Here is a 27,411-nt window from a genome sequence, read left to right on the forward strand (position 1 = left end):
TACAACATATGCATCTGTTTATAAACATACATTAAGTATCTAGCCAGAAGTACAAAATTTTAACAGCAACATTATTTACATCAATACTGAGTTAACTTTTTACAATTTACATTTTATTCTTTCTTCCCTCAGAAGCTTTCAAAACAATAGTAAATGTCTTAAGTAGTATGTGAGATTTAGTAAAACCTCACAATGCTGACAAAAAAGTATACAAGGTATACCCAGAAACTGCAAGATTAAATTAAAAAAAGTGTAAATATAAAAATAAATGTGATTTACTAGTAACCATTAATTTTCTTTCAAATATTTCAGCTCATTTATAATTTTCATTTTGTTTAAATATAGGTTACTTTGATGGCTCAGGACAGGCAGGAAGCAACACCTTTGAATAAGTACACACACTTGGGGCTCGATACTGCAATGTCAAGGGAAGTTAAGGAAATTTAACATCTTGATACTACCCCAGTACACATTGGGCTTAAGGCTGTAGCATACTCTCATGTGAATAGTCACAGGAATATTAAGGTAGAATTACTATAGAATTGGTCCACGCTTTAATACATCATTTGTTTGTTACAATCTAGTCAAGGAAGAGACTTTTACCACAAAGTAAAAAAAAATTCCGTTAAACAATGTTAGACCAATGCCACTGACATTTTGTTGCACTCAGTTGCTATCATATTCATCTATTTTTAATTCATCTTCCTCCATGATTGCTTGTGCTGTAATAGGCTGGGGTTGACTACCTGGTAGTTCACTTCCACTAGCCTGGCTGGAAGTAAGAGGAAATACATCTGGCTCAGTCTCATTTATTTGGTTTTTCTCCAGCTGGACTAGCACCTCCAGAGGCTGTGTGGCAGAAAGGTCCCCTTCGTCGATATTTTCAAAGCCTGGCATACCAAGGTCTTTATCTGTAAGAGTTTCAAGCTTTAACCTGCAAAATCATCATAACCATCAGTAACGAGAAAAAATAAAATGAAGCACTCTCTTTCACAAGATCATGGAAGTTGAAATGGAATAAGTCACCCATGTATCTATCACACTAAATAATCCTTTTTCTTCTTTGGTATTTACAGCTTTCAAAATATTTGCATTGTTATAACCATAGCTAAAATATACATCATCCTCCTCCTTTCTAAATCAGTACTTCTAATAATTTGTATTGCTCTTCTTTGTGCATCCTCCAGTTACAGAAATTTGGTGCCCAGAACTAAACCCAACATTGCAAGTGCACTTACACCAGAGCTGTATAGGGGTACTTGCTCCTTGCTCTTTAAGTGCTGCATTTGCGTACACAGCTCAAAACTACAAATAGCTGGTTTTAAAGGATATCACATTGCTACATTTGCTGCTTCACCCCTTAAGTCTATTTTAGCCTTAGTGCTTTAGATTTCTCTCTGCCATGACGCATTTGTGGTTGGATTACTTTGCCTAAAATGTAAACTGTTACAAGTTGAATTATTTATTTCTAGCAGTGCCTACAGTGTGCTAGACACTTTCCAAACATAGAAGATGGCATTGTTCCCTGCCCCTTAAGGAATTACAGTATAAAAGATCAGAAAGGGAGAAGGGAAAGATTACTATTTCTCATTTTGCTTTTCTAATCTAGGTCTCTTTGTATTACTACAATGTTATGATTGGTGTTCACAAGTTTCACCAATTAATATCATCTCCAGTTTCCATTAATGTGATTTTTTTTTTACCTCTTCCAGATAATTAAAAATGTTGACAGGACTGCTCCTAATGCTTATCCCCACAGTAACCCACTAGACACTTCCAATTGATAAACTAATATATATTAACTCTTTGTTTACAGTCTTTACCCGTGACAGTGGTCCTATCCTAGGCAACATGAATTAGTTTTCTTTTTAGGTTCAGACAATATCATATTGCCCTGATATAAATCCATGGTATTCAATAATGTTGAATATTGCATGCAGATGTGGTCGCCTCATCTCAAAAAAGATATTGAAATTTGAAAAGGTTCAGAAAAGGGCAACAAAAATGATTAGGGGCATGGAACAGCTTCCATATGAAGAGAGATTAGGACTGGGACCTTCTCATAACACAAGAATTAGGGGTCAACACATGGAATTAATAGGCAGCAGATTTAACACAAATAAAAGGAAGTATTTCTTCACACAACACACGATCAATCTGTGGAACATTTTGCCAGAGGATGTTGTGAAGACCCAGGACTATAACGGAGTTAAAAAAAACTAGATAAATTCATGGAGGATAGGTCCATCAATGGCTATTAGCCAGGATGAGCAGGGATGGTGTCCCTAGCCTCTGTTTGCCAGAAGCTGTGAATGGACAAAAAGGGATGGATCACTTTATTATCTGTTCTGTTCATTCCCTCTGAAGCACCTGGCATTGGCCACTGTTGGCAGACTGGATACTGGGTTAGATAGACCTTTGGTCTGACCCAGTATGGCCGTTCTTATGTTAGAATTTCATGACAGTACCAAATGCTTTACCAGTGTCAATATATTTAATGAGACATACAAGGTGGGTGAGGCAATCTCTTTTATTGAACCAACTTCTGTTGGTGGAAGAGACAAAAAGTTTGTCTCCCACCAACAGAAGTTGGTCCAATAAAACGTATTACCTCACTCACTTTGTATCTCATATCTTGAGACCAACAAGGCTCCAACAATACTTAACATAGCATTACTAATATACATTAATGTATTTAATGGCATTAAAATGGTAAACCAATGTTTTTCCCCTTACCCCATCTCCAAAAATATTTAATGAGCTATAACCTGAAATTTTTTTTCCCCCTCAAGAGGAAGTGGTCCTGCAGGTGAAACCCTTCTCAAAATACTACAGCAATACCCAATAATGCAGGTATTAATGGATTATCACACTCTTAAAAGTCTGCTTCAGACAGACACATTCCATAGAGAAGTCTAAAAATAATGTGAGACTAGTACATTTCTCAGTTTTTAATCAGTCAGTGGGAATGCAAGGGTGCTTTTCCCGTAATCTACTTAAGTTAAATGGCTTTTATTTCTAAAATTACATTTCTTGGGAAACATGCGAATATGCGCTTTCACTTCAGAGTCACTATTTTAAATTCAGTTAAAGTAGGTAGAGGGTCAAAGTCATAACCATCTGATCTGTTCAGTGATCAACAGTTGGATAGGTGAAGTGATTTAATAATCTCTTTCCAGTTTCTTGTGATCAAGTTCACATATCACCAAAAAAAATCCCCCCAAAACCAAAAAAACCCACCAACACATCACATTTAAAACTGCTGGTCTCAAAGATCAAGGACTGAGAGGTTATGGAAACTTAACTGTCAGAAATAGGTCCTTTAGTTGAGGCCCAATGATCTCAAAGTATGGGATAGGCTGCAGTGTCACTGTCTGAGCTCTACATGTTCTGTGGATAAGTAGGATTTTGGTCCCTGTGACTATCAATTTGTCTCCCTTATGTAAGGATTTTTAGAAAACAGACAATGGAAATTCATAACTGCATATATAGTACAAATCATAAGCCTGCTATAAATTAACTTATGCCTATTTTATACTCAAAAATAGTTCTCAAATATTCACAGAGCAATAGTATAAAATTTCATGATATATATATATTAAAAAAATGTTTTTAACTTCAAAGTAATAAGAATACTTTGAAATCACTTTCTCAATAGATCATAATTTTATAAATGTATAACTGTTTCAAAGATAAGAATAGTTTTTGCTTTATATCATCTTTCTCGCTCATCTAATATTACACCTAATATAGTGCTGTGTCAAAATGTCAGGGGTGATCTCATAGTATGTGAGGAGTAAAAGGACAGAATAATTTTTACTCTTCTTTTTGGCTTTTGTAAGTTAATTTGTACTCATTTAACATTTAGTAACACACAAGCCTCAACCAGGTCAGGTCTCCATGGTAGTAGGCACAGCACAAGGTTGCATTTGATGCAGTGGAAGAGAGGAAGCCAATGGGGAGAGGATATAGTCAGAGTGACAAGCCAGCACGATGATCTTAACAGCAGCATTTGGAATGAATTTGAGTGGTGGCAGGTTGTAGACATCAAGGCCAGAGAGGAGGAGGTTGCAGTAGCCAAGGCAGGAGATGATGAGAGCTGGAGAGAGTGTTTTGCCAGTGTGATGAGGTATTTCCTTTCTGATCTTGGAGATGTTGTGCAGGAAAGATGATGCACTGTAGAATATCTTTGATTTTCAACGTATAAACATGAATGGGACTTTTCTAACAGAAGTAAGATTTAAAGTTTACCCTCTAAAGTGTCTCTTCAAGGGAAGCCTTCCAACATCCTGGATAAAGGCAATCTGAGCTGAGAATAAAGATAGAATCACTGTCACCTTGGACTGGTCATAATGCACATAAAATAAAGCACACAAGAAAAATAAAAATGTAATTCACTAATCTTGTAAATGTCTGCAAGATTTTTTGGTACAGTAGTTAAAGTTATACTATTATGAATTTTTACAATGTATTATGCCATACAACTATCAAATTAGGGACTAGCAGTGAATAAACTGGCTGGGATTTTTTATCCCATGCATGCATCTGTAAATATGTTGTAGTAACCAATTCAGATAGCCTTCAGGATGAATTCATCTTGAAACTGGAAAGGCCTTATCTCAGATTTATGTATGCTTAAAGGTATCTAGTTCAATATCTAATAAGTGGATCCTGTTGTCCAAACAATGAACTTTGTGATATGTCACAAATAATTTTATTCTAAATAAAATGACTGAGATTGCCCTCAACTTCCTGAACTGAGTGGCCTCATATTTCCCATACTCTCCATACAAATGGAAGAAAAAACACATTTCCTAAACCTGCCAGAAAATGAAAAAATTGAATTGTTGAAGATACAACTTATTTTGTCTAAACCTCAAATAAAGTGGGCAGCTAAATTTCTACTATAAACAGCAATATGACCCTCTCTGATTTCCTATTATAGTATAATCAGATTTCTGCACTTCAGTAAAATACTCTGCCTTCAGCCTTTTGGCTTATCCACTAGTAAATGGAAGTACTGTCAAAGAATGCAGAGGTGCAATGAAAGTTTTTCCCAATGAGATATATATTTTGATTGCTAACAGTGTTTTCCATATGACAGGGGTTGGCAACCTTTGAGAAGTGGCATGCCAAGACTTCATTAATTTAAGGTTTCATGTGCCAGTAATAAATTTTACATTTACAGGGCTCCCCCAACGAAACCCCAGACTGGCAGCCAGGACCCCAGCTGGCAGGAGCCGGCAGACGGACCCCCAGACTGGCAGCGGGCTGAGCCACTCATCCCGCTGTCAGTCTGGAGTCCCGGCTGCTGACCTGGGGTCCTGGCCACCGGCCCTGCTCAGCCCGCTGCCGGCCTGGGGTTCCGTCCACCCAGGCCGGCAGCGGATGAGCGGGGCCGACGGCCAGGACCCCAGCTGGCAGCAGAGTACCACTAAAAATCAGCTCGCATGCCACCTTTGGCACGCATGCCGTAGGTTGCCGAACCCTGCCACATGAAGTGAACCGGATTAAGGATTAGGTTGCAGTACAAAACCTCAATAGCAATACGTAATCTGGAGATGCCATACAAAAGTAAGGAACTCCTGTTCAAATGAGTCATCTTGTTTATGGCTATGTGCATTACCTCAACACAAGAAAGAGACCCAAATATCCTGTCATTTAAGAACATTTGGGATATATCTATAACCCCTTACTCACATAGGGAAGTATATTGGACTCAAACTTCTAATATAAAGTTTTGTTGCTATATGGTGATCCCGGTGGCAGTTCTGTATCTACATTACTGTTTTACACAGTGATACAACTTTTTAAATTAAAGTGAATGACTGAGGTATATTAGTCTTCCAGAAATATCTGAAGTAAAAGGGACAGCAGGATTTAACCTAGTTAAATGTATTTATTGGCCTCTCTTACAGAGAATTCAGTATCTTCTGTTAAATCAGTCCATGTTTAATTGACATAGCTCAGAAAACGTGGAACATTGACAAGTACTATGAAGAACCAAAATAATTTAGTATTTATCACTTTATATATTATATATAGATATACGTAACACCGAGGACCCCCAGTCATGGATCAGGATCCCATTGTGCCAGGCTTTGCATGAACAGTACAAAAAGATGGTCTGTCTCCCAAATGGCTTACAGTCCAAGTAATTACTATGTATTTGAGTGGGACCTAAATTGTGAAACAGATTGGGACATATAGAACCCTATCCTGCAAAATGTTACTCCCTAATGCTTGAAATCAGAAGGAATACAAACAAGGAGAAGGATCGGGCCCTTCAATTAGAGACTTTTCAGCACAGGGTCATTGTCTTGCGTATATGTAAAGCACCATGTGTATTTATGGTGCACTGAAAACAAACTGTCTCTCACATGTATATTAGTTTGTTTTAATTCTTTTGGTGTAAAATAATATTTTTAAAATAGCTTTTAAGTAACATTAAGCCAATAAAGCATTGTGGGCTTGAAATGATGTTGCTAAAAATAGATCTGGAAGTCTTACACATACGTATTTATTCCACAATGTGCTGTTTTCTTATCTAAGCAACACTGCAGACTGTGTTCTGATTTTGGCTCACAAGAACCTTCCATATGTATTATGGACAGAAATTTAAACTTATTTTTTAATTTAAAACAAACAAGTTATGTTTATACTACCTGGGTTTCTCATTGGATTTGTCAGCATGGCAAGAAAAGGCAACAGCTGGGTTTGAAGGCATAAAGGTGATAAACAGAAACTTGAAAACAGAGATTTTGCAGCAAGGCAGTTTTCTTGATACTGTAAAAGGTTGGGGGAAAACAAAAACAAAAACAAAACCCACAAGTGAGAAAACCTACTACCTGAAAGCTTAATTAAGCTCCAAAGAAACCAAAGAATCCATGTTTTGGCTCTTTGTTATTTTGTCAGTATAATTATGTAGGTTACCACGATATGTTAAAAACGGTAATGAATGTTCACCCAAACATTCCACATCATACAAAACAGCATAATAAGCCTTGCTCTAGCCTACTGGATTGTTCTTCAAACAGCCATTAAGGGGTGAGGGTTCAGACAAAAGATAAGCAACCAGGTTTAATTAAAAAAAAACCACAAAAAACAAAACATTATTAAGTTTATTTCCTTCAAATCTGTCTTGTGTTTCTCTTATAAGAATCCTCAGGAAACCTGCAACTCAATTACAGGATGTCTCGTTCACACTTTTCAGACAGAATAAGGCACCTTTTAAATGAAGTACAAATTTTTTTCAAGAGCCTTGTAATCTTATAGTTGAGCTGTTTATCACAAACACATAAGGCAAGGCAATAGTAAGGAAATCAAAAATTGTCCATCTTACAAATCAGACTAAGACAGCTTAAGGGGCATGAGTTTGATTTCATTTACAACACACTTCATTATATTTCTTTTGCACTAATTTTGTACTGTATGAATTTGAATTTCAAGGATCTCAGACATATATTCATTTTGGGGGAAAACAGGCTGTTTTCTGGGACCTCTAGTTATTTTCTAATTCGTAGAAAATAAGTCCATATTGTTAAGATATAGATATTCCGGCCTGTCTGTAAAGGCCTGTACTCTAAGAATTTAGGTGTATTCTTATCACTTGCCTAGTTATAGAGGTATAAAAGAATCAAAATCACTGTCTGCTGGTGTAAGGTCCTTCTCTTACTGTGACAGTCTGAGGCCCTGTTCTTAGGCTAAGGCCTTTGGCTAAGCAACAGAGGCAGCCATAAGCTGGGAAGCGACCGGTCACATCCTCACATTCCAAACTAGTCACATTGAAAGGTGCTATTGGGTTGTTAGGCATTATCAGGACAGGAGTGTATTCCTATTGCCTCCAGAGAAAGGGAGGGCCTTGAAGAAGTAAAAGGAAACTTAGTTTGATAGCATCCTGTCTGGCAAGAACTCACTTATCAATAGCTGGGATGTGAAATCTCACTTCTGTATTGTTTTGTCATTATAGTTCCCACTTTGCTATTGTTTGTCTGTATAATCTCTGTCTGGTTCTGTGATTGTTTCTGTCTGCTGTATAATTAATTTTGCTGGGTGTAAACTAATTAAGGTGGTGGGATATAATTGGTTACATAATCATGTTACAATATTTTAGGATTGGTTAGTTAAATTTCAGGGAAATGATTGGTAAAGGTATAGCTAAGCAGAACTCAAGTTTTACTATATAGTCTGCAGTCAATCAGGAAGTGAGTGGGTGGGTGAAATGGGAACAGGGAATGGGGGTGGGGAAATTGGAATCATGTTTGGCTAAGGGCAGGAATGGAGACAGGGACACAGGTGTAAGGCTCTGTGGTTTCAGAGCTGGGAAGGGGGACACTAAGGAAGGAAACTAGAATCACGCTTGCTGGAAGTTCACCCCAATAAACATCGAATTGTTTGCCCCTTTGGACTTTGGGTATTGTTGCTGCTCTCTGTTCATGCGAGAAGGACCAGGGAAGTAAGTGGGTGAAGGAATAAGCCCCCTAACACATATCTGAAAACTGATTAAAAAAAGTATTCGCATACACTTCTATATTTGTTTAGTATTCTAACATGAACAGTCTCATAAACACTACAAATCATAGCAGTTACATTTCCTAATTTAAACAAAAGTACCTTAAATGGGAAGTATTTACCTTTTTATTGATTAGGAACCATTGGGGTTTATGAAAAGGCCGAAAACCCATTCCTCCTTGGCAATGGGCAAAAGCTCTAGCGGTATTTGAATGTATCACACCTCTTGTGGCCACAGATGCACTGTATTCTCTGAGTGTAGGTCGTGACTAAAACAAAACATGACATTATGCAAATTGTGAAGTTTGCTGAGTCAGTGTGGAAGACTATAAAGGTGAGCAAATATTGCTGTAAATTTGCAACTACTCATCCATGTTTGGAACACTCATTAAAGGATGAAAGCATAAACAGGCTTAGTTATTTCAAGTGAAAGGCATATTCTCTGAACCAGTTTTTAAAATGTATTCAACATAAACCGAAAAGGACAGCATGTCAGGCAAGTATTTTGTACACACTATTGTATGTTGTAGGAAATATTATTACAAAGCATACCAAAAATGTGTACAGCTGGTTAACATGTACGCATATTTTAGGATGCAGTAACAATTATGCCTACACCCTCGGGAGACAGACTTGAATAGCTGTAGATAAACTAAAATGTAAAAACCTATGTTATTTTATTTTACTATAAATCAGTAAGAATGCACAGATATGTGGCTGCAGGATATGAAAATTAAGAGTGAAAATGAATAAAACTTACATTCCAGTTACTACAGAGGAAGTCAGCAGTACTCAAGTATTCACTGGCTCTCACAAGATCGTCTATATCAGTGAAAAAATCTACATAGTTTTGGTGAAGATATAAATTAAACAGGTCCCCAGGCATGTGACACTTTTCTACAATATCCTATTTAATTAAAAAAAATAAAAATACACAAATTAGTCTATGTTCTGCACAAAGAGAAGTTTCATGTAATGTTATTAAATACATATATTTTATTTATAATTATATACACAGTAAATGACAAAAGTGCTGAGTCCATCAAATTGCATCAATACCAGTAAGTCTTATTAATTGGTATCAAATGATTAACAAAGGCCTTTACCTCAGGTTGAACAAGTAAGGTGTCTCTGTCATATTCAGATAGGTGAGAAGGTAACCGAGGAAATTCTGACTCAGATAGTGGTTCTCCTATAAGCAATTTAAATAGTCCCACAGTCTTTAATATTAAACATAGCATTGTTTTTATGTTTGTACTGAACATTAATAAAAAAATGAGGAATAAAATCAAGCCTTATATTTCATATTTAAACTTATGCTGGGAAAGAAGGGGTGGGGGGTAATGCTAGAGATGTATAATGATAATAAGATGCAATTATCAGCTTATTAGAATACTGAGAATGAAGTCTTATTTTCCTATTGGTTACTGCATTGGTTCTTAATTGCTAGGAAAAGCCTAGAGCAGGGATGGACAAACTTTTTGGACCAAGGGCCACATCTGGGTGGGGAAATTGCATGCGGAACCATGAATGTAGGGCTGGGCAGGGGTGCGGTGTGCAGGAAGGGGCTCGGTGTGCAGGAAGGGGCTCAGGGCAAGGGGTTGGGGCAGAGGAGGGGTGTGGGGAGTACAAGAGGGCTCAGGGAAGGGAGCTGGGGTGGAGGAGGGGATGCAGAGTGCAGGAGGGGGTTCAGGCAGGAGGTTGGTTGCAGGAGGGGTGTGGGGTGCAGGCAGGGTGCAGCAGAGAGGTCAGGGCAGGAGGTTGGGGTGCAAGCTCCGGCTCGGCGCCGCTTACTTGGACCGGCTCCGGGGTGGCAGCAGCACACAGTGGGGCCAGGGCAGGCTCCCTGCCTGCCTGTGCTGGCCCTGTGCGGCTTCTGGGAGCGGCCAGCACCACATCCCTGTGGCCCCTGCAGAAAGGGGGGGCAGAGGGCTCCACGTGCTGCCCTCGCCTGTGGCTACCTCCCCCGAAGCACCCATTGGCTGCGGTTCCCCATTCCTGGCCAATGGGAGCTGCAAGGGGCGGTTCTACTAGATAACAATCCAAAGCAGATCCACAGCAGAGCAGACTGATGCACGTTCATTTTCATCATCCGAGTCAGATGCCACCAGCAGAAGGTTGATTTTGACAAAATGCAAAGAAGATAAAGTGAAATTTCGAAAGATAGCTACAGCACTTAACCCAAGGTTTAAGAATCTGAAGTGCTGCCCAAAATCTGAGAGGGATGAGGTGTGGAGCATGCTTTTGGAAGTCTTAGAAAAAGAACACACTGATGTGCAAACTACAAAACCCGAACCATCAAAAAAGAAAATCAACCTTCTGCTGGTGGCATCTGACTCAGATGATGAAAATGAACACGCATCGGTCTGCTCTGCTCTGGATAGTTATCGAGCAGAACCCATCAGCAGCATGGACATATTTCCTCTGGAATGGTGGTTGAAGCACGAAGGGACATATGAATTGTTAGCGCATCTGGCAAGTAAATATCTTGCAACTTGTTTGTCTGAGCAACTGGCTGAACAAGAAGTAGGACTAAGTGGACTTGTAGGCTCTGAAGTTTGATGTTTTATTTTTGAGTGCAATTTTTTTGTACAAAATTCTACATTATAAATTCAACTTTAATGATAAAGAGATTGCACTACAGGACTTGTATTAAGTGAATTGAAATACACCATCTCTTGTTTTTACAGTGCAAATATTTGCAACAAAAATAAACAAAGTGAGCACTGTATAGTTTGTATGCTGTGTTGTAACTGAAATCAATATCTGTGAAAATGTAGAAAACATCCACAAATATTTAAATAAATGGTATTCTATTACCATATTGTTTAACAGCACAATTAATTATGCAATTATTTTTTAAAAGCTTGACAACCCTCATTATGGGTTAATTGTGATGTCACCAACCACTTGCAGAAAGTATTTTCTGGTCTCCCCATTTTCTAATATTCCCTTTGGACACGGACTTGATTTTCTATGTCTACACAGCACCTAGCAGAACCGGGCTCTGACCAACTAGATCTCTAGGAGGTACTCCAGTATAAAAGTGTTAAACTAAATTATAGCTTTTTAAAAATGGTATGTCAAATCGATCAGTCATGTTAGTAGACAAACTACTCCAAGAGATGAGCAAGTGTCAAAGCTGCTCCCATGAAAGTTAAAGAGGAACCACCAAGAGTAAAGGAAAGCTACTCTGGCAGCAGGGAACTGTAGTGGGTAGCAACGAAGGAAAGATCAGTAAGTGTACAGATCAGAAAAAAAAGTGAGTGAGTGAGACTGCAGGTATGGAAAGCAAAAGCCTCAATAGTAGTAAGGCAGAAAAAGTAACGAGGAGGTAGGGAAAAGGGTAACAGCCCAGAGAAGAACCAGCAAATGTAATCCTTAAAAAGGGAAGGGAAAGGTAGCAGGCAAGAGCCATGGGGAGGGGAGGTGGGAAGGGAAAGGTAGCAGCAATAGTTAGGGAAATAGCAGTGGATTGAAGGTAGCAGGATCCTTCAGTAGGAGCAGGAAAAGATAGGCAGCATTAAGAGGACATGGAGATGCTACAAGGAGCACACCTCCACATCTCATATCACACAGAAAAGTAGTTTTTATATTACAAGGCAACTATCTCATCAGAGTTCTGAAGGCTACACAGCAATTATCCCTCATGGCTTATGACGACATCTGAATCACTGGATGGAATTATAACCATGTAATTTTAGTATCGTCACACAGTAAAGCTTTTCTTAAGTGTGCATTATTTACACATTGGATGTGGACAGCCCATGACAGTCCAAGCTATGAGAAACAAATTGCTGTTGGCAACTGCTAACCTCTTTACACTATCACTAATGATTAAATTAACAGTTGAGTTACAGGTAATTCTAAGACAGTTTTGCAAACCCAGTGACCATCTACAGATCATTAATTGTTTCTCATTTAGACAATGAATAATAGGTAAATAAAGTCCTCTTACTTTTGCAGTAAAGTATTTTCCCCAAAGCATGGAAAAGAAAGATGGAGGCATCTTTGCCACCAATAGCTTGTATCTCCTGGTTTTCTAAGGTCTTAGCTTTCTTTTTCTTCTTGGTTCTGGATGCTTCTGTATTACTTTTTAATGAAGAGTTCCCTTTTTTCCTTGACCAAAAGTTGTTCTCTGATGAGTACTCTAACAATCAAAGCAACAAAACAACTAGAATAAAGCAGGTATTAACATTAGTGAACTAAGAAGGGAGAGCTCCTGAACAGTCACTTTTTAGAACTATATTAGCCCTCTTATTCATTAAGAGACTGATTTTCATCTTGAAACAAATAAATCTTCTATTTCACAGATTTTAATGTTTCCTATTTATTAATAAGTAATGGACACAAGTACCAAGCTCATTTATTCTGATGGTACATATGCACCTAAGTCATTGTCCTGTTCCACATTTATACTATAGGCTAATACCGAAGTGACAAAATGATTGTTTCAGTGTCAAGATGAAAGCCTCCTCAAAAACTAAAACACTCAAACTTACTCACTCAAGTTTTGAAACAATGTGCCCAAGTCACCATGTCACTTTCTAGCTTGCTTATTTTGGTAATTATTTTATAGAAGCTTTCATATATATGAACAAGTACAAAATCCCTCCCAGACACGCTATTTGACATTATCTCCTTATTAACATGTCACAGGAATCATATTTGCGATGGGTCAGTTACACTCCATTCAGTTATCAGTATATCATATATATGAATCTTCTGTATAACATCCTAGTCCAACTGGGTGGGGAAAGAGAGAGAGAGAGAGACTGACTGACTGACTGACTGACTGACTCTGTCCTTGCGGTGTGTCTTCCAACAGTCTACTGCTTCTGCAGTGACCTGAACCATAAAAAAGGCCCCTTACTCAAATTCTCGAATACTCAAGACTAGCATAGATGATTCAGTTTGGTGACAGGTGAACATTCTATATCCAAACAAGAAAGGAGAGCCAGATTTCTATTTATTTATCTGCTGTCTCTTGTCTATTTTTTTTTCCAGATGTATCAATATCTCCATTACTATTAGTTCACAAATTTTATTATTCCAATTTTATGGGCATGATCTGTTTTCTGCTACAATAATTTGTTACAGAATTCTGGAGCCATGAAGAGTCTAATGTGGAGTTGTAGTTCCTGTAAAGTCACTGAAGGGTTGTTATCTGTGTGGTAGAAAGTAGTACATTACTTCCTGGAAGTTCTCTGCTTTAAGTAAATGACATTTAAAATAAAACTTGGAAACCCTTAGCTTTAGTCAGGCCTAGTATTGCCCTCCCTAAGCCAGCAAAAGACTGGACACTGAAGGATTATTTGATCACCCTCCGAGCTGGGAGCAGGTAGGGTGGCCAACTTTCTAGTGTGTGAAAACCAGACACAGAACCTCTCCTGCACCCTGCTCTGCCTCTTTTGTTGAGGCCACATCCCCTACTCCACCTCTTTCCTTCGAAGCCCTGCCCACTGCTCCTCTTTCCCCCCTCATCGCTTGCTACTCTCTCCATCTCCCTCCCCTGGCCAGTTCAGCAGGGCTGTTGGGGTTTGGGGGTGACTGGGAGCTGCGCTCTGAGGGTCAGAAAACATCTGTTTCCAGATTAAGTAGTGTGTCATGAAAGCTTTGTTTGGTAAAAGCAAACAAAAGGAAAACACATCAGGAGTCAAGAAGAAGAAAGGGCATAATAATTTAAAAATCTTAACCCCCACCCCCTTTCCTCCAAAGCTGTGTATTAACTCAAAGTCTAGTTGGCTAATATTAAGAAAAATTCTTGCTCTTATGCTAATATTAAGGTAACGCATCTAAGACACTCAACCACAGTATTAAAATAATTCCTCCCTCCTATCCCTGCTGGCAATGTGCATCTGGAGAGGGTTTTCTGCAAGGTTGGCATAATTGGGTTTAAAAAATAAATAAATAAAAAGTCTCTACCACAGAATTGGTTAGATACTATCCTATATTTTTTAGCTAAGTTCTATATATTTACCTTTCAAAGACGAAAACTGAAGACTGTTTATTGCACTTCTAATATCACCTGAACAGCCTTTACAAATCAACTCTAAAGAGGTTTTATCAGGGACAGCAAATTTTTCTCCATTCTAAAAGATAAAAGCAAAAATAATTGCAAAAACAACCTTCAAATTTTTACTGCATACTGTGGCAAAATACCTTGTTCGCCTCAGTAGGCTCAGTCCTTTTTAGCCTTGGAGACTCAGCTTTGGGGCAAGGCCAATCCTTATAGGTGGCACAGGGTCCTGCTACTTCTCTCCTCAGTCAGTCCCTTGTGCTTGTTTTCCTTCCCTTTTGGGGAGTGAGTGCAGCCTCCCTACTAGGAAAGTCTGGTATCTTGCTGCAAACAGCCTACTGGCAGCTTCCCTGCTCCCCTCACTCCCCCCCTCCTACCACCCAGGGGAGGGTTTAAAAAGGTCCCAAGTAGTTGGAGTCAGCTGAACCTAATTGGTTCCCTAGCAACCCCTTTTCCAGCTGAACCTTACTGCCCCTTGGTTCTCTCTCTCCTCAGTGGATAGGGAGGGGCCTTTTAATCCCCTGGGACTAATTACTACCCCTCTTTTGTAGCTGTTTGTCCTGGGTTTACCACAATACCCATGGCCTACTATTACTGCCAGCGTGGAGTCCATCTGCAATATCACCACTGTGAAAATAATTTGCTTCATATGCTTTAGCAGGTGCTTTTTGTAGCATACAGAAGAATTTTCAAAAGTCACCTCAGGAATTAGACCAGACCCTTCTCTATGAATCCAAAGTCACTACTTTTGGCAAACAAGCCACTATTGAAAGCTTGATCCCCGGATTACAAGAAAACAGGGCTGAAACCACAACATGATCAAAAACTAATATTCTAGATTTAACAGCCTGCAATGTTTTGCTGTGATCCTAGCACCATGTGGAAGTCAAGCAGTTTTTGATGCCTTACCATACTTGCTTCTGCTGTAGCTATTCGATTAAGAACTTTCATCATCATTGTTGGAGCCACAGGGTTAAAACTATCAAATTCAATAAGAAAAAAATTTCATTAAACTATTGGTTCTATACTTAACCTTCTGGTCAATTTTATGCAGTGAATGATCTCTTACCTAATACTAGATATACACAGTTCTTCCTGAATTTCCTTTGGAAATAATAACTTTTGGTTGCTATCTCCACTGAGACTGTCTGAGATAATAAATACAAGGGGACATCTACTTGTCCGCACAAACCTCCTAAAACACAAAATAAGCATAACAAGGGTCACAAACTCTGGTTTACTGGCAGTTGTTAAGGATTTTAGCCCATAAGCAGATTACTTACAACTCACCTCAGAATTTCGTGTAAACTGTCACGGTCACGATAAAACTGGTTAGGCATATCCTATTGAAAACAAATGAAGTATTGTAATTCAAGTGTATCTGTTCTCTGCTAGTGGACTGAAAGTTAAAGCCCTCTATGAAAACAGAGTTTTTCTCCAATCCAAACTGGCTTCAAGCAAAATTCAACATGTGGTTAGATAAGCTGCGTAAATGTCTAGTTAAATAATTTTTCAAATAAACTTAATATAGGAACAGAGCAGCAGAAGAAAAAGGAGAAAAAGGGCACAGAACCACTATTATGGATTAAGAGGCCTGAAAATTTCCCTGCTTTCCAAAAAAATGTTTTCTTGGTTTTTTTTTTAAATTAGGAATTCAAATTCTGTCTACTTTGTTTATCCTGAAGATTATGGAGAACTGGAGAACTAGAGAACTAGGAGACTTATGAGCTCAGAAAGATCATTCCAGAGAAACATGATTGACAAGGGGTGATTTTCATTCAGACTGTTTAAAATGGATTAAAATAGGTGTTAAACAAAAATGGTTGAACAAATAATTGGAAGAAAAGACTATTCTCCTGGCCCCTTCTAGTGAGGACAGTGAAAGATCCACACTCACATGTCTTAGCCCTCCAAGAACGTCCCACAACAAAACAAGGAAGACTAGACTTTATATCCTTGATATTTCTAAGGAGAAAACCAAGCAGAATTAAAGCATTTTAAAAAACAAATCTTTCAGGCTCTCTTTATACATCACAAAACAGCAAAAAGAGGGTACAACCACAAATAATTTCACTTTTCAGGCTACCTTTAAAGTTATATATGGGAACCGAGCGTGAGCGCTGCTCTTCAACATTGTCTTGAGCTATCCTTTGGTAGCACACTCACTCCCTTCTATGGCCAGAGGTTAAAGCAATTTCTGCCCTCCAATCAACTCACATGGGTATAACTAAAGCCACTTACACAGCTTCAAGGAAGACTGCAGAACTCTGGTCTGCGATACAAAACCCTTTGGAAACATAGTATCCATTTAATATCATGTTCACATAAATGATCATGACTCTCAGCTTTCAATCGCACCCTTTTGCCACCTTTGACTCACCCCTCAAACCCACACCTCCTCATACCTCCACTTTTCCCTGCATGGGATCTCAATTTCTTCCAAGAGAAAACTGGTAAATATGAAGTAACTTCCTTCCTCTTATCTTTCCTTTCCCTCCTATGACCAGAAGTTAGTTGTCTGCTTTCCTCCTCTAACCCCTCAATTTGCCCCATTCCATTTGCTGATCTCCCTTACACCATCCACTCTCATCCCCTCCTTACTTTTCTCCTTAACCTCTCTCCCCTCTGGCTCTTTCCCTCACAATACAAGTATGCTTCAGACTTTCCCATCTTAAAAATTCCATCATTGGCCACACTTGCTTCTCCAGCTACTGCCCCTTTCCCCTTCCATCTCTAAATTAATCAAATGCACCAACTACAATCACGGCCTGGAGCCCCTCTCCTCCAATTCCATCTTAGACTCTCACCAGTACAGCTTCCACCCTTTGCACTGCAATCTTTATCCTTCTAGACCCGTCAACCTCTTCACAGTCAGCTATGCTTTTCTTGAAATCTTGCCCTCCCTTGGCTTCCTTTCCTGGTTCTTCTCCTACCTCTCTAATAGCTCCTTCAGAGTAGTCTCTTCATCCCCCCTCTAGATTTCTGTGGGGGTTCCATACACATCTATCCTTGGTCCCGGTCTCTTCCCTGTACACCTTTTCTCTTGATAATCTCATTGCGAACACAAATTCAACTCAACTCTTTCTCTAGGCTGACCACTCAGTTTTACCTCTCTGCCCTAACTAAAATCTCAGCCTGTCTCTCTAACATCTCCTTACAGATGTTTACCCATCAGCTTCAAGATCAACATAGCTAAAACAGAACTCTTTAATCTTCCCCTCCCCAAAGTCCTCTCTGCTACCTTCTTTCTCAATTACTGTAGACAACACCACCATTTTGCCTGTCACTCTGGCCCATAATCTCATCATAACCTATCATATCCACCCATATAGCTAAAACTGTCATCCAGGTGCTCATCTCCTAACTTGATTACTGCAATATATTTTATATTGACCTTCACAAATACAATTTTGCCCCACTCATATCCATTCAGAATGCTGCTGCAAAGATCATTTTCCTATCTTGCTGCTTTGACCACGTCTCCTCTCTCTTTGTATCCCTCCACTAGCTCCTCTTTCTCTATTGTATCAAACATAAGCTACTTGTCTTCATTTTCAAGGCTCTGATAGCCTATCCCTATCCTACATATCATTTCATATTCACTGTCAACATGTTGACTCCTGCCTTCAATTGGCCAGTGATGTCAGCCTCCATCACCCTTTGTTAAATTTTCAAACAAGCAGCTTTGTGCTTCCTCCTGTGCTGCCCCTCGTGCTCGGGAGAAGCTCCCATAAACATCCACAAAGCTCCCTCATTATCCTCCTTCATCCTCTCTGCTGTGATATCTACAAAAACATGACAATGGTTAGGATACTAACGTGCTGGGACCACCACCTTTCATCCTGACCAATGCTGTTTCAGTGTTTCTTTGTACTGTCTGTATTGAATCATCTTTTATCTCCTGTTCTATACTTAGAACGTCAACTCTCTGGGGTAAGGGAGTGTCTTTTTTTGTCCTTTGTTTGTCCTCTAGCAACTAGCACAAGGAGATCCTGGTCCATCATGAGGGCCTCTAGGTGCTATGGTAATACAAGTAAATAATTTCAAGAGTTTTTACTTACTTCAATGAGAATAAGTTTATCAGCCGCCTCTGTGGATTCCCCTAGCATCTGAAGTTTGTTATACTTATTTGCTCTTAACAGAAAGTCTTGAAAGAGAGTAGTCTGGGCCTGACTGGGAAGCATCTGAAAACTTGATTCTGGAAGAGGAAAATTCATGAAAAAAAAAAATTACCATATTATATCAAATATTATAAATTCATACAAGAGCCATCATATCCCCTTGATATTTTCTGTTAATGACTATTTAACAATCTACCGTCAAATATATGCCAAATCTCTTTTTAAAGAATAAAGTCGACTCCAGTGCAATGGGTCTGCCAAAAGCCCTCTGACACATTTAAGTCTCAGGGCTTGGCTACACTTGCGAGTTAGAGCGCACTAAAGCAGCCCCGGGTGCCCTAGCTCACTACCCGTCCACACTGGCAAGGCACATAGAGCGCTCTGACTCCACGGCTAGAGCGTCCTGGTACTCCATCTCGGCAAGAAGATTAACGCTTGTTGCGTACTGGCTGAAATGCCCAGGCGTCAGCGTGAACGAGGTGTTGCATTACTGCACTCTGATCAGCCTCCGGAAACGTCCCATTATCCCCTTAAGTCAAGTGGCCACTCTTCTCATTTTTTTAAGCTCGCTGTAGGAATGCGGATATGCCCTTTGAAAGCTCCGTTTCTGACAGCCGGCATGCTTATCTGCTCTGAGACAAAGCAACCATTACCATGGAATGCTGTGAGAGAGAGAGGGGGAGGTGGGGTCTGCTGCTGTCTGAACTTACAAGATAGCATGCTGACATGCTCTCAGCCCCCCCAAACCCCACTCTCTCTCCCCCCACATACACACAACACACTCCCTGTCACACTCCACCCCACCCCTCCCAGTTGAAAAGCACATTGCAGCCACTTGCATGCTGGGATAGCTACCACAATGCACTGCTCTCTGTGGCCACTGCAAGAGCTGCTAATGTGGCCACGCCAGTGCGCTTGTAGCTGTCAGTGTGGACAGATTGCAGCACTTTCCCTACTGCGCTCTACAAAGGCTGGTTTAACTCAAAGTGCTCTACATCTGCAAGTGTAGCCATGCCCTCACTTAGAGGGCTTACGTGGTGCTAAGGACATTATACAGGCCCTCCATACGGAAGTGAATTTCACCCACCAGCTGAACAGACCTTAAAAAAAAAAAAAAAAAAAAATCACATTTCAAACAAAAACTAAAAAAACAGAAGGTTGCATTTTGGCCTTAATTTGACGTTGCACATCAAACAAATACATAAAACAATCTTTTTGCCAAGCATGTTTTTTAGCATCAAATCTCTCAGAAAGAAATTTAAAGTTATTCCTTATTGAATGGTTTTGAGGTGTTAAAGATTTTTACAGTTAAGAAACTATAAAAATAACTGGGGGGAAATTACCATAGTTAAAAGCATCCTTGAAGTCTTCTTTCCTAAAGTCTAGAGATATTGGATTGGTCCATTCTTGCACCTGAACATGAAGTTCCTTAGCTAATATTTGTATAGTTACAGACTTTCCACAACCGGGGGGTCCAGTTAACACTAAAACAGAGCCACCCTATAACAAAAAGAGCACTATAAGCCAAGACTCAAATGTGACAGAGGAGAAATGTTGGGTTAAGGTTTCTATTCTTTTGAAGTATTGTATCACTGCTTTATTAAAAACCTGATTTTTAAAATGGGAAAATGTTAGTTTTATACACACTGCATGCAATATTTAAGCCTCAATTCTACATGGAGATCCACTCTCAAAGTCAAAAGGACTCCTCATGGGTACACCAGGGATGCCAAAGGATCCCAATGCAGAGCCTAAGTAGATCTGGCCACGTCAGTAAAGGTTCTAACACGAATGACAAAAAACCCAACCCCACACACCAATTTTAAATTGTTTTACCTTATGTAGGCGAAGTATAGAATTAAAGTTAACTTAAGTTTGGTTAAGGAAATGTGTGTATTGTAAAGGAAGACCCTGACTAGCAAGTAGAAGGAATGCCTTGAAAATAAAGAAGCAATCAGGCCAGAAGGAATAAAATAGGGAGGACGTCTCTGGTTCAACAAATAACTAATGAGCTAAGGGGAAATTTCTAAAAAGGCGGCCTCTGACCGCCAAGGGTGACTGCAGATGATTTTAAATCACAGAAAGAGAATGTGTTTTAAAATGAGCCAACATGGCCCTTACCCAACTCTCACACCAGTGTTAAAGCCCATGTAATCCCAGGTGCAATAGAAAAACTGTTTCACACCCAGAAGATGGGGAGGAAAGGCCCTGAGGAAAAAAGGAGATTGTATATCTTATCCGGATTGATACTGGAAATAAGGGTCAACGATCTCCAGTTGTTTTTTAGCTGAAGTCAGTAATTGGCAATGACATCACTCGTTTGTTAGAGAGTATAAAAAGTAAACTCTTAAAGAGTTCATTGCTAATACCTGCTTCTCCATATTGGAGCCAACCAATATGGGTCTAAACACGCTGGGTTTAGCCCATTTGTAAATATCTTCATCAAATGCATATAAATGTTTTGTTACTGTTTAGATGTAGTGAGCTTTATTATTAAGGCTTTTTAGGCATGTTTAAAGTAACTGCATAAAGTAACATTTGGCCTTTGTATGTAATAAAGGAATTTATTATTAAATTGGTGTTTGGTGATTTCCCATATTAATAAATAATTCCAAATACCTTACATTTTAGATAAATTCAAAGTAGACTGAGTTTTAACACTTTGCTGGAACAAGTTGACTAGCTGCTTTAGAAGGGGTTTTATTTTGCCTTCATCTAAAGCAGTGGTCTCCAAAGTTTTTGGATCGCACACCCCCACGGTGCTGCTGAAGAAAGGAGAGGGTAAGACTTACCGCAGGCGTGCCGCCGAAGAAAGAAGGAGCAAAGATCTGCCGCAGGCGTGCCACTGGAAGGGAAGACCTGCTGCAGGCGTGCAGAGCTGCCGCCGAAGGAAAAAAATGGCAGAGTGCCATCCGGCAGTGCTCCTCCTGCCGCGCACCCCGTGGGATCCTCTGGCGTACCCCTTAAGGTTCGCGCACCCCACTTTGGAGACCACTGATCTAAAGTATTTATAACTGGCAAAGGCAGATTACCAGACTAGTTGAACCACTGGTCTGGTCTGATATGACAAATTTTATAGTCCTATTTTCAGTGTTAAAAATATTTTTGTCAAGTTAATGTTCTAATAATATATTGGTACAGCACTGATCTAGTGAACTGGAGACTCAGGCACTCAGTTTCCACCTTGTGAAGACTATCAGTAAGTATTTGTATGCATGTGCCTGTTATCTCTCAATGATCTGACTCACACTTGGTGAATATACAAAGCTACATAATTAGTGGACAGAGGAGAAATGACAATTTATCATAAATATATTCTATGTATTTTTCTCTGGATTGTGATGGTAAGAAAGGAGGTGTGGACTTGCCATTTTAAAACACTGAGCAAAATGGCCCATAGTCACGGAATCTGAAAGTTCATATGCCTTGTAGCACTTCACCATAGATAAAATGTGAAATAATTCTGAAAAATAAAATTATAATCTACATTATAACACCCATTGTTTGCAATACTATTTTGCTAATAAGAGATATAATCTGAGACCCCCGCAATAGGATGCTGCACACCAGTCCTGCTTTAAAATGGGCCTTCACAGAAAAATCTTAAAAATGAGATAGAAAATGACCTAGTAGAGGCCCAGTCCTCCATTCCATGAACTACCAAAACTCCCTTTTGGCTTCAATGGGAATGTTGGGTGTACAAAGAAAACAGGGCCTTTTTCAGGTTCTCTAGAGACCATCCCCTTGACCATGTCAAATTGTTCCCCTGCTGTATCTGTGTCTAGGGCTCATCCAGTTTAGTATTAAACATTTCATTTTGAGATTTCCTCTAAGGCAACAGTAGAACATTTATAGTTTGGTTCTTTTCTGAAAAATGATCAGAAACAACATCTGGGGTTACATGTTAATTGTGTCTCAATGATTCTTCATCAGTGTTTTCAGTTTATGAAGAAAAGCCATCCTTTTACAAGTACAAGTACCAGTTCTACAAAATCAATCTGTCATTGTATAATGCAAGCTTAGTTCCTGGACACTAACATATTGTCAACAGAAGTTATGCAGAATAAATTAGGATTTCCATGACACCTGTGCAACCCCATTACCTTTAATGGGATTGCACAGGTGTAAACTGACCAGAAGTTAGTAAATAATTCTGTTGAAGGAGAAATAGAATCCAGTTCTTGTTTCTCCTACGGATACAGACTCTGAAGGGATATAAGAATAAGTAAGTTTGAAAAGTAAAGCTCTCGCCTACATTGTTAGAATAATTTTATATGATATTAAAATGTCAACACAGTCCTTTCAATATTAAAATAGAATCCGAACTACCTTGTGCACTATATTAAACTCCCAAGATATTCAGTTTTCAACAAGACAAGCATTTCTGAGTATCTGTACACAGCAGTTTAAAATAGAAGTTATATTTTCAAATGAGTGTCATTGTTTGTGATGTAAATGCTTGTCTCACAATGAGCTCCTTCAGATTGCAGCGATCTGTCACATGGGTCCATTTTTTCTTTAAATGTATAAACACAGTGTCTCCCAAACAAAATACAGAGGCTCTCTCTTACTTCAAACCCCATTAAGCCAATTATGGATTTGTCTTCAGTTGTGCATTAAGAAACATCCTGTTTATCCAAATGAATCCCATGAACCCCACATAATTCATTCTATTTCAGTGACGTGGAGTTTATATAAGCTATAAAAGGTCTGTAGCGTCATTTGTATGATTACTTGCAAGTTTAACTTCTTACAACTTAATTAAATAAAATAAATTTAAAAAAGAAAATTTATGGACTACCTGCTTTGGCTCCCTTTGAAATATTTGAGCTTTTAACCAGCTTTCAACTTCTTCAATCTTCTTCTTATGTACAGCAAGCTCATTCTAGAATGATGAGAGAGAATATAAGAAATACATATAAGCTCTGATTTATCAACTTTTATTGATACAGTTCAAGAATAGTACTTATGTTGGTAAAAATGCCAAACACAGTGCTTACATACGAGAATGACCTAGCCACCCTTAACATAATTTAAATACATCCTAAGCACAGCAATTGAAAGTAACCCATCACAAATCCCCTCCTTTAACTCCAATTCCCCACCAATTTTCCAAATGCCAAGAATCAAAGGTGAGCCCTGAAACAATCCCTGAAGTACAGTTGTTTATTATTTACATACATACCAACAAAGCCATTTCAGAGGTGGATTATTTTAAAAGCATAAGAATGTTAATTTACTACTCCACAGTAGTTCATACCACAAGGTTCCTCATTTCGAGAGTAATAAGTAATACACACACTAACATATTTGAAATGCATCTGTAAAAATGCCAGTTCTGTGGATAAATAGCTGTGAAAACCTGAGTTTGTTCAAGGTCTTCTCTACAGATAGTTGGCACAGTCAACTAATATTCAGATTTTACACTGATGCAAGACAATCTAACATTTAGAAACTGCACTCTGGGTAGGACTAGTTTGCAGAAATAGAACAATTCATAAGTTACACAAAAATGATTTTATGTCCCTTACCACATCTAACATTTAGAATACTTCTCATACCTGTGTTCCTGGTTTGTATTTATCTACCCATGGTTCATTTTGAGACTGGCTTTTATTTTGTTTAAAGTGATCACAAATTGAAGATGACTTTCCCTTGATTCTGGCCAGAACCTTATTCTTGCTACTTTCTGGCACAGAGGAATGATCTTTTCTCTTCTGATGCTGATTAGCCTCCCCAGATGACTTCACAAGAAGGGTACTAGATGAAGTATTTGTATTCCCAAAGAAATCATCAAATGAAGATGCCACCCAATCTGTTACCTGACAAAACACAAATTTGTGAAGGTTAATGCCAGACAGTTTTTCACTTCTTTTTTGCTCTATATTCAGCTGCAGTTGACTCTGAATAACTTGGCATTATCTATCAAATATATAAATTTACATTTTGAATATTTTCAGTAACAACTAATCTTTTTCCCTTATGAAAATATAATGAAATGCCATATTTGAAGAGTAAGCTTGAATGCTTGTCTCTTACTAACAGAAGTTGGTCCAAAAGATATTATCTCATTCAACTTGTCCCTTTAATATTTGAAAAGAAGCTCTTGGAAGTCCTTAGTAGGTACTGATAATTATAAACAAATGTTCGCTTGCTCACCCCTAACTAAAGTTCTATAATGAAAGCCTCTTATGCACCACAAGAAGCTTGACCTAAATTCCGTGGCAAGGACATTGTACCATAGCACTCTTGTGAAGCACATGGGAAATTCTGGAGCAGCTTCCTTTATTAAGTAAAAAGCCAAGGTTTAGAATGAGTTAAAAATGAAATAACAAAAAACACAATAGCCTCTTCAATGTTTTTATATTATTCAATGTATTTAACATTGCCTCTATATTTTGAATGTTTGATATGCTGCACATTTTTGTATTTACAATGCACAAATTTAATTGTGTGTATGTGTGCGTGCGCAGGAGAAACAGGTTTTGGCAGCTAAGTAGAAAACAGTTGGGCTTCGATAAACGGAGAGATATGGAAACTAATTTTGGATTGTGGGTCAAGCACATTTACCAGAAGTTTCTCCTACAGTGATGATCAGTAATGAAATAGCTAACAAAGCTAACATTAAAATGTTTATCTTTAGGTTTTAGATTTAATAGCCCATTGACACAGGTGGGGAAGTTTATATAACTCAGAGCTCTTTTTCAAACTGTATGTACACTCAACGACAACACTGCACAGTTTACATTCTGTCCACATTTTCAAGGTTATCTTCACAACCACTGGGCTAGAACCATTTTTTAAAATGAAAATTTAGATTCTAAAGAACAATTCTGTGGAATCCATCACATGTTCTATAGCTGCACAATACACAGAGCCCTGCCTGAAAGAACCTAATAAGAATTAATTAAATCAATATTATCCCCATTAAGAGGGTTCGTGCATACTCAGTACTCTGCACACTTTTTACAAAACCAACACATATTTGCAGAGGGCTTAAAAATGTTCCACTGAGTGAAAGGGGTACCATCAACTAGAAAAAGAAAATCAGACTTGATTTTAAGCTTCAAGTAGTTTTTAATCACACAAGTAACATCTAAGATTACCAGAACTGATTTTTTTTTCCCAGATAAATTTGTGCACTTGACAGCATTGTGTGAATTAATAGTCAGTAATCTCTTTGATTCACGTGGATTTTTCACTCTGCATCAGTGAGACGAAAAAACCTTTTTGTATAGGAAAATGTGACCGGATAACAAATACTGGCACAGAGATTAAGGAGCACTTGCAGTATTTGGAAGTACTTTAAATTATTATTTATTATTATTATTATTATTATTTTTAAGGCTAGCTTTCAAATTGGTTTCCTTTAAATGGCTCACTTTAAGCCACAATGATGGCAAAAGCAATATTCAGGTATAAGAAAGATGATACAAAGCAATCAGTACTTAAATTGACCTCAGATTTAACACAAACTGTCATATAGTATGAAAAACAAATTAAACCATTCCAAGAGAACACTGAAATTACACTCAGCATAAAAACAAGGAATATAGTGCAAATAATCTTTTGCCTTTTTTTCCTTTCTTGCCTTCATTTAAGTTTCTGATTAATATATAAGGGTAGAAATGGCTTGTTGCTATATCATAAAATTATATTTAATTACACACACTTGTACCAAGATGTGCTTGTGCTGTAACAAGATTAAAGCTCCAATTTACACACATAATCCAAAACAATTTATTTTAAAAAATATTTTTAATTATCAATCACCTACTTTAGTTGGCACTATCTTTCTTCTAGAAGAATTTTTTGACATCATCAACCTTTATCATTCCCATCCGCAGTGTATGACCACGTTAAAGAAAGTGACCTGAACCTGAAAGGTGGTGGAACAGACCGTAAATCCTTTCCTTCTTGAGGAAAAGAATCTAAACCATTTATAGCCATAAAAGATTAACTAGTCTTCTAACTGAAACTATGTGAATTACTAAGTGATATTTAAATAAATGTATATGCAAATACAAGGTTAAAAATACATCCTATCTGCTCTACAAAGGAGACGGGGGGAGGGGGGGAGAGCGGTTACAACCCAGCTGTAGTGTGGGCGGGACTGGGTTGCAACCCTGTAACTGGGTTATGCCCTACCTTGCCCAAAGGCAGTGACCCGGTTACAGAGGCACCCAGCGTAAAGCTTTCCCTGGCACTGGCTGGAACAGTGTCCGGGCACAGTCTGGCTGTCGATACCAGCTCCCCTGACTCGCTTGTCGCTGTAGCCTACACAGGCCCATCCGTGGCTAATCAGGGGCCCCGCCTGCACCAGGCAAGGGGCCCAGTCCCGGTAAACTCAGAGCCCCCTCCCCGCTGCTGTCACGTCCCAGGCGGGCGCTGGGGCGGGCGAGCTGACAGAGTTGTTCCTCTCCCCCTGTAGTCGGGTCCCGCCGCAGGGCTCGGGCGGAGATCGAGCTCCCCCTCCCGGGGCCCGGGGCCAGCGACCGCGGGATCCTGCAGCACAAACACCTGGGCACAGCGCGCTTCGGCCGCCGGACCACCCGCTTCCGGCGAGGGGGAGGCACCAGCCAGGACTGGGGCGCGCAGCCGCCGAGGCCTCTCCTTAGCGGAGAAGAGCGACGCAGAGGAAACCGACCCAGCCTTCTACTACCGCAGGGACCTCCCACGCTCCGCGGCACTTAGCTGCCCGCACAGCGCCTGCCCCGGACCCGCGCCAAAGAGAGCCGAACAAGCGGCGGCGCGGCGGCA

The 27,411-nt window shown here is 39.2% G+C and overlaps 1 protein-coding gene across 3 annotated transcripts; it reads right to left on the reverse strand.

The window, feature by feature from the left end:
- Positions 1 to 27,315, reverse strand: RAD17 (RAD17 checkpoint clamp loader component). 3 transcript variants are annotated; one of them, XM_043546270.1, is made up of 17 exons: positions 27,172 to 27,315; positions 26,429 to 26,530; positions 24,213 to 24,473; positions 23,453 to 23,536; positions 19,995 to 20,151; positions 18,592 to 18,728; positions 15,821 to 15,873; positions 15,600 to 15,725; positions 15,440 to 15,509; positions 14,492 to 14,603; positions 12,470 to 12,661; positions 9,618 to 9,703; positions 9,272 to 9,418; positions 8,634 to 8,780; positions 6,666 to 6,786; positions 4,252 to 4,309; positions 1 to 934 (listed from the first exon to the last, which is right to left on the reverse strand). In XM_043546270.1, exons 2-17 carry the CDS (start codon positions 26,471 to 26,473, stop codon positions 667 to 669), a joined length of 2,064 nt encoding a protein of 687 aa, XP_043402205.1. In that variant the 5' UTR covers positions 26,474 to 26,530; positions 27,172 to 27,315; the 3' UTR covers positions 1 to 666. The 3 variants fall into 3 exon arrangements, with proteins under 3 accessions (XP_043402205.1, XP_027677492.2, XP_027677493.2); XM_027821691.3 differs by lacking the exon at positions 27,172 to 27,315 and adding an exon at positions 26,800 to 26,940; XM_027821692.3 differs by having other exon boundaries at positions 796 to 934; positions 4,252 to 4,304.
- Between the last annotated feature and the right edge of the window lie 96 nt (positions 27,316 to 27,411).

This window comes from Chelonia mydas, chromosome 5, assembly GCF_015237465.2.
Source record: "Chelonia mydas isolate rCheMyd1 chromosome 5, rCheMyd1.pri.v2, whole genome shotgun sequence".
NCBI classification, from domain to species: Eukaryota; Metazoa; Chordata; order Testudines; family Cheloniidae; genus Chelonia; species Chelonia mydas.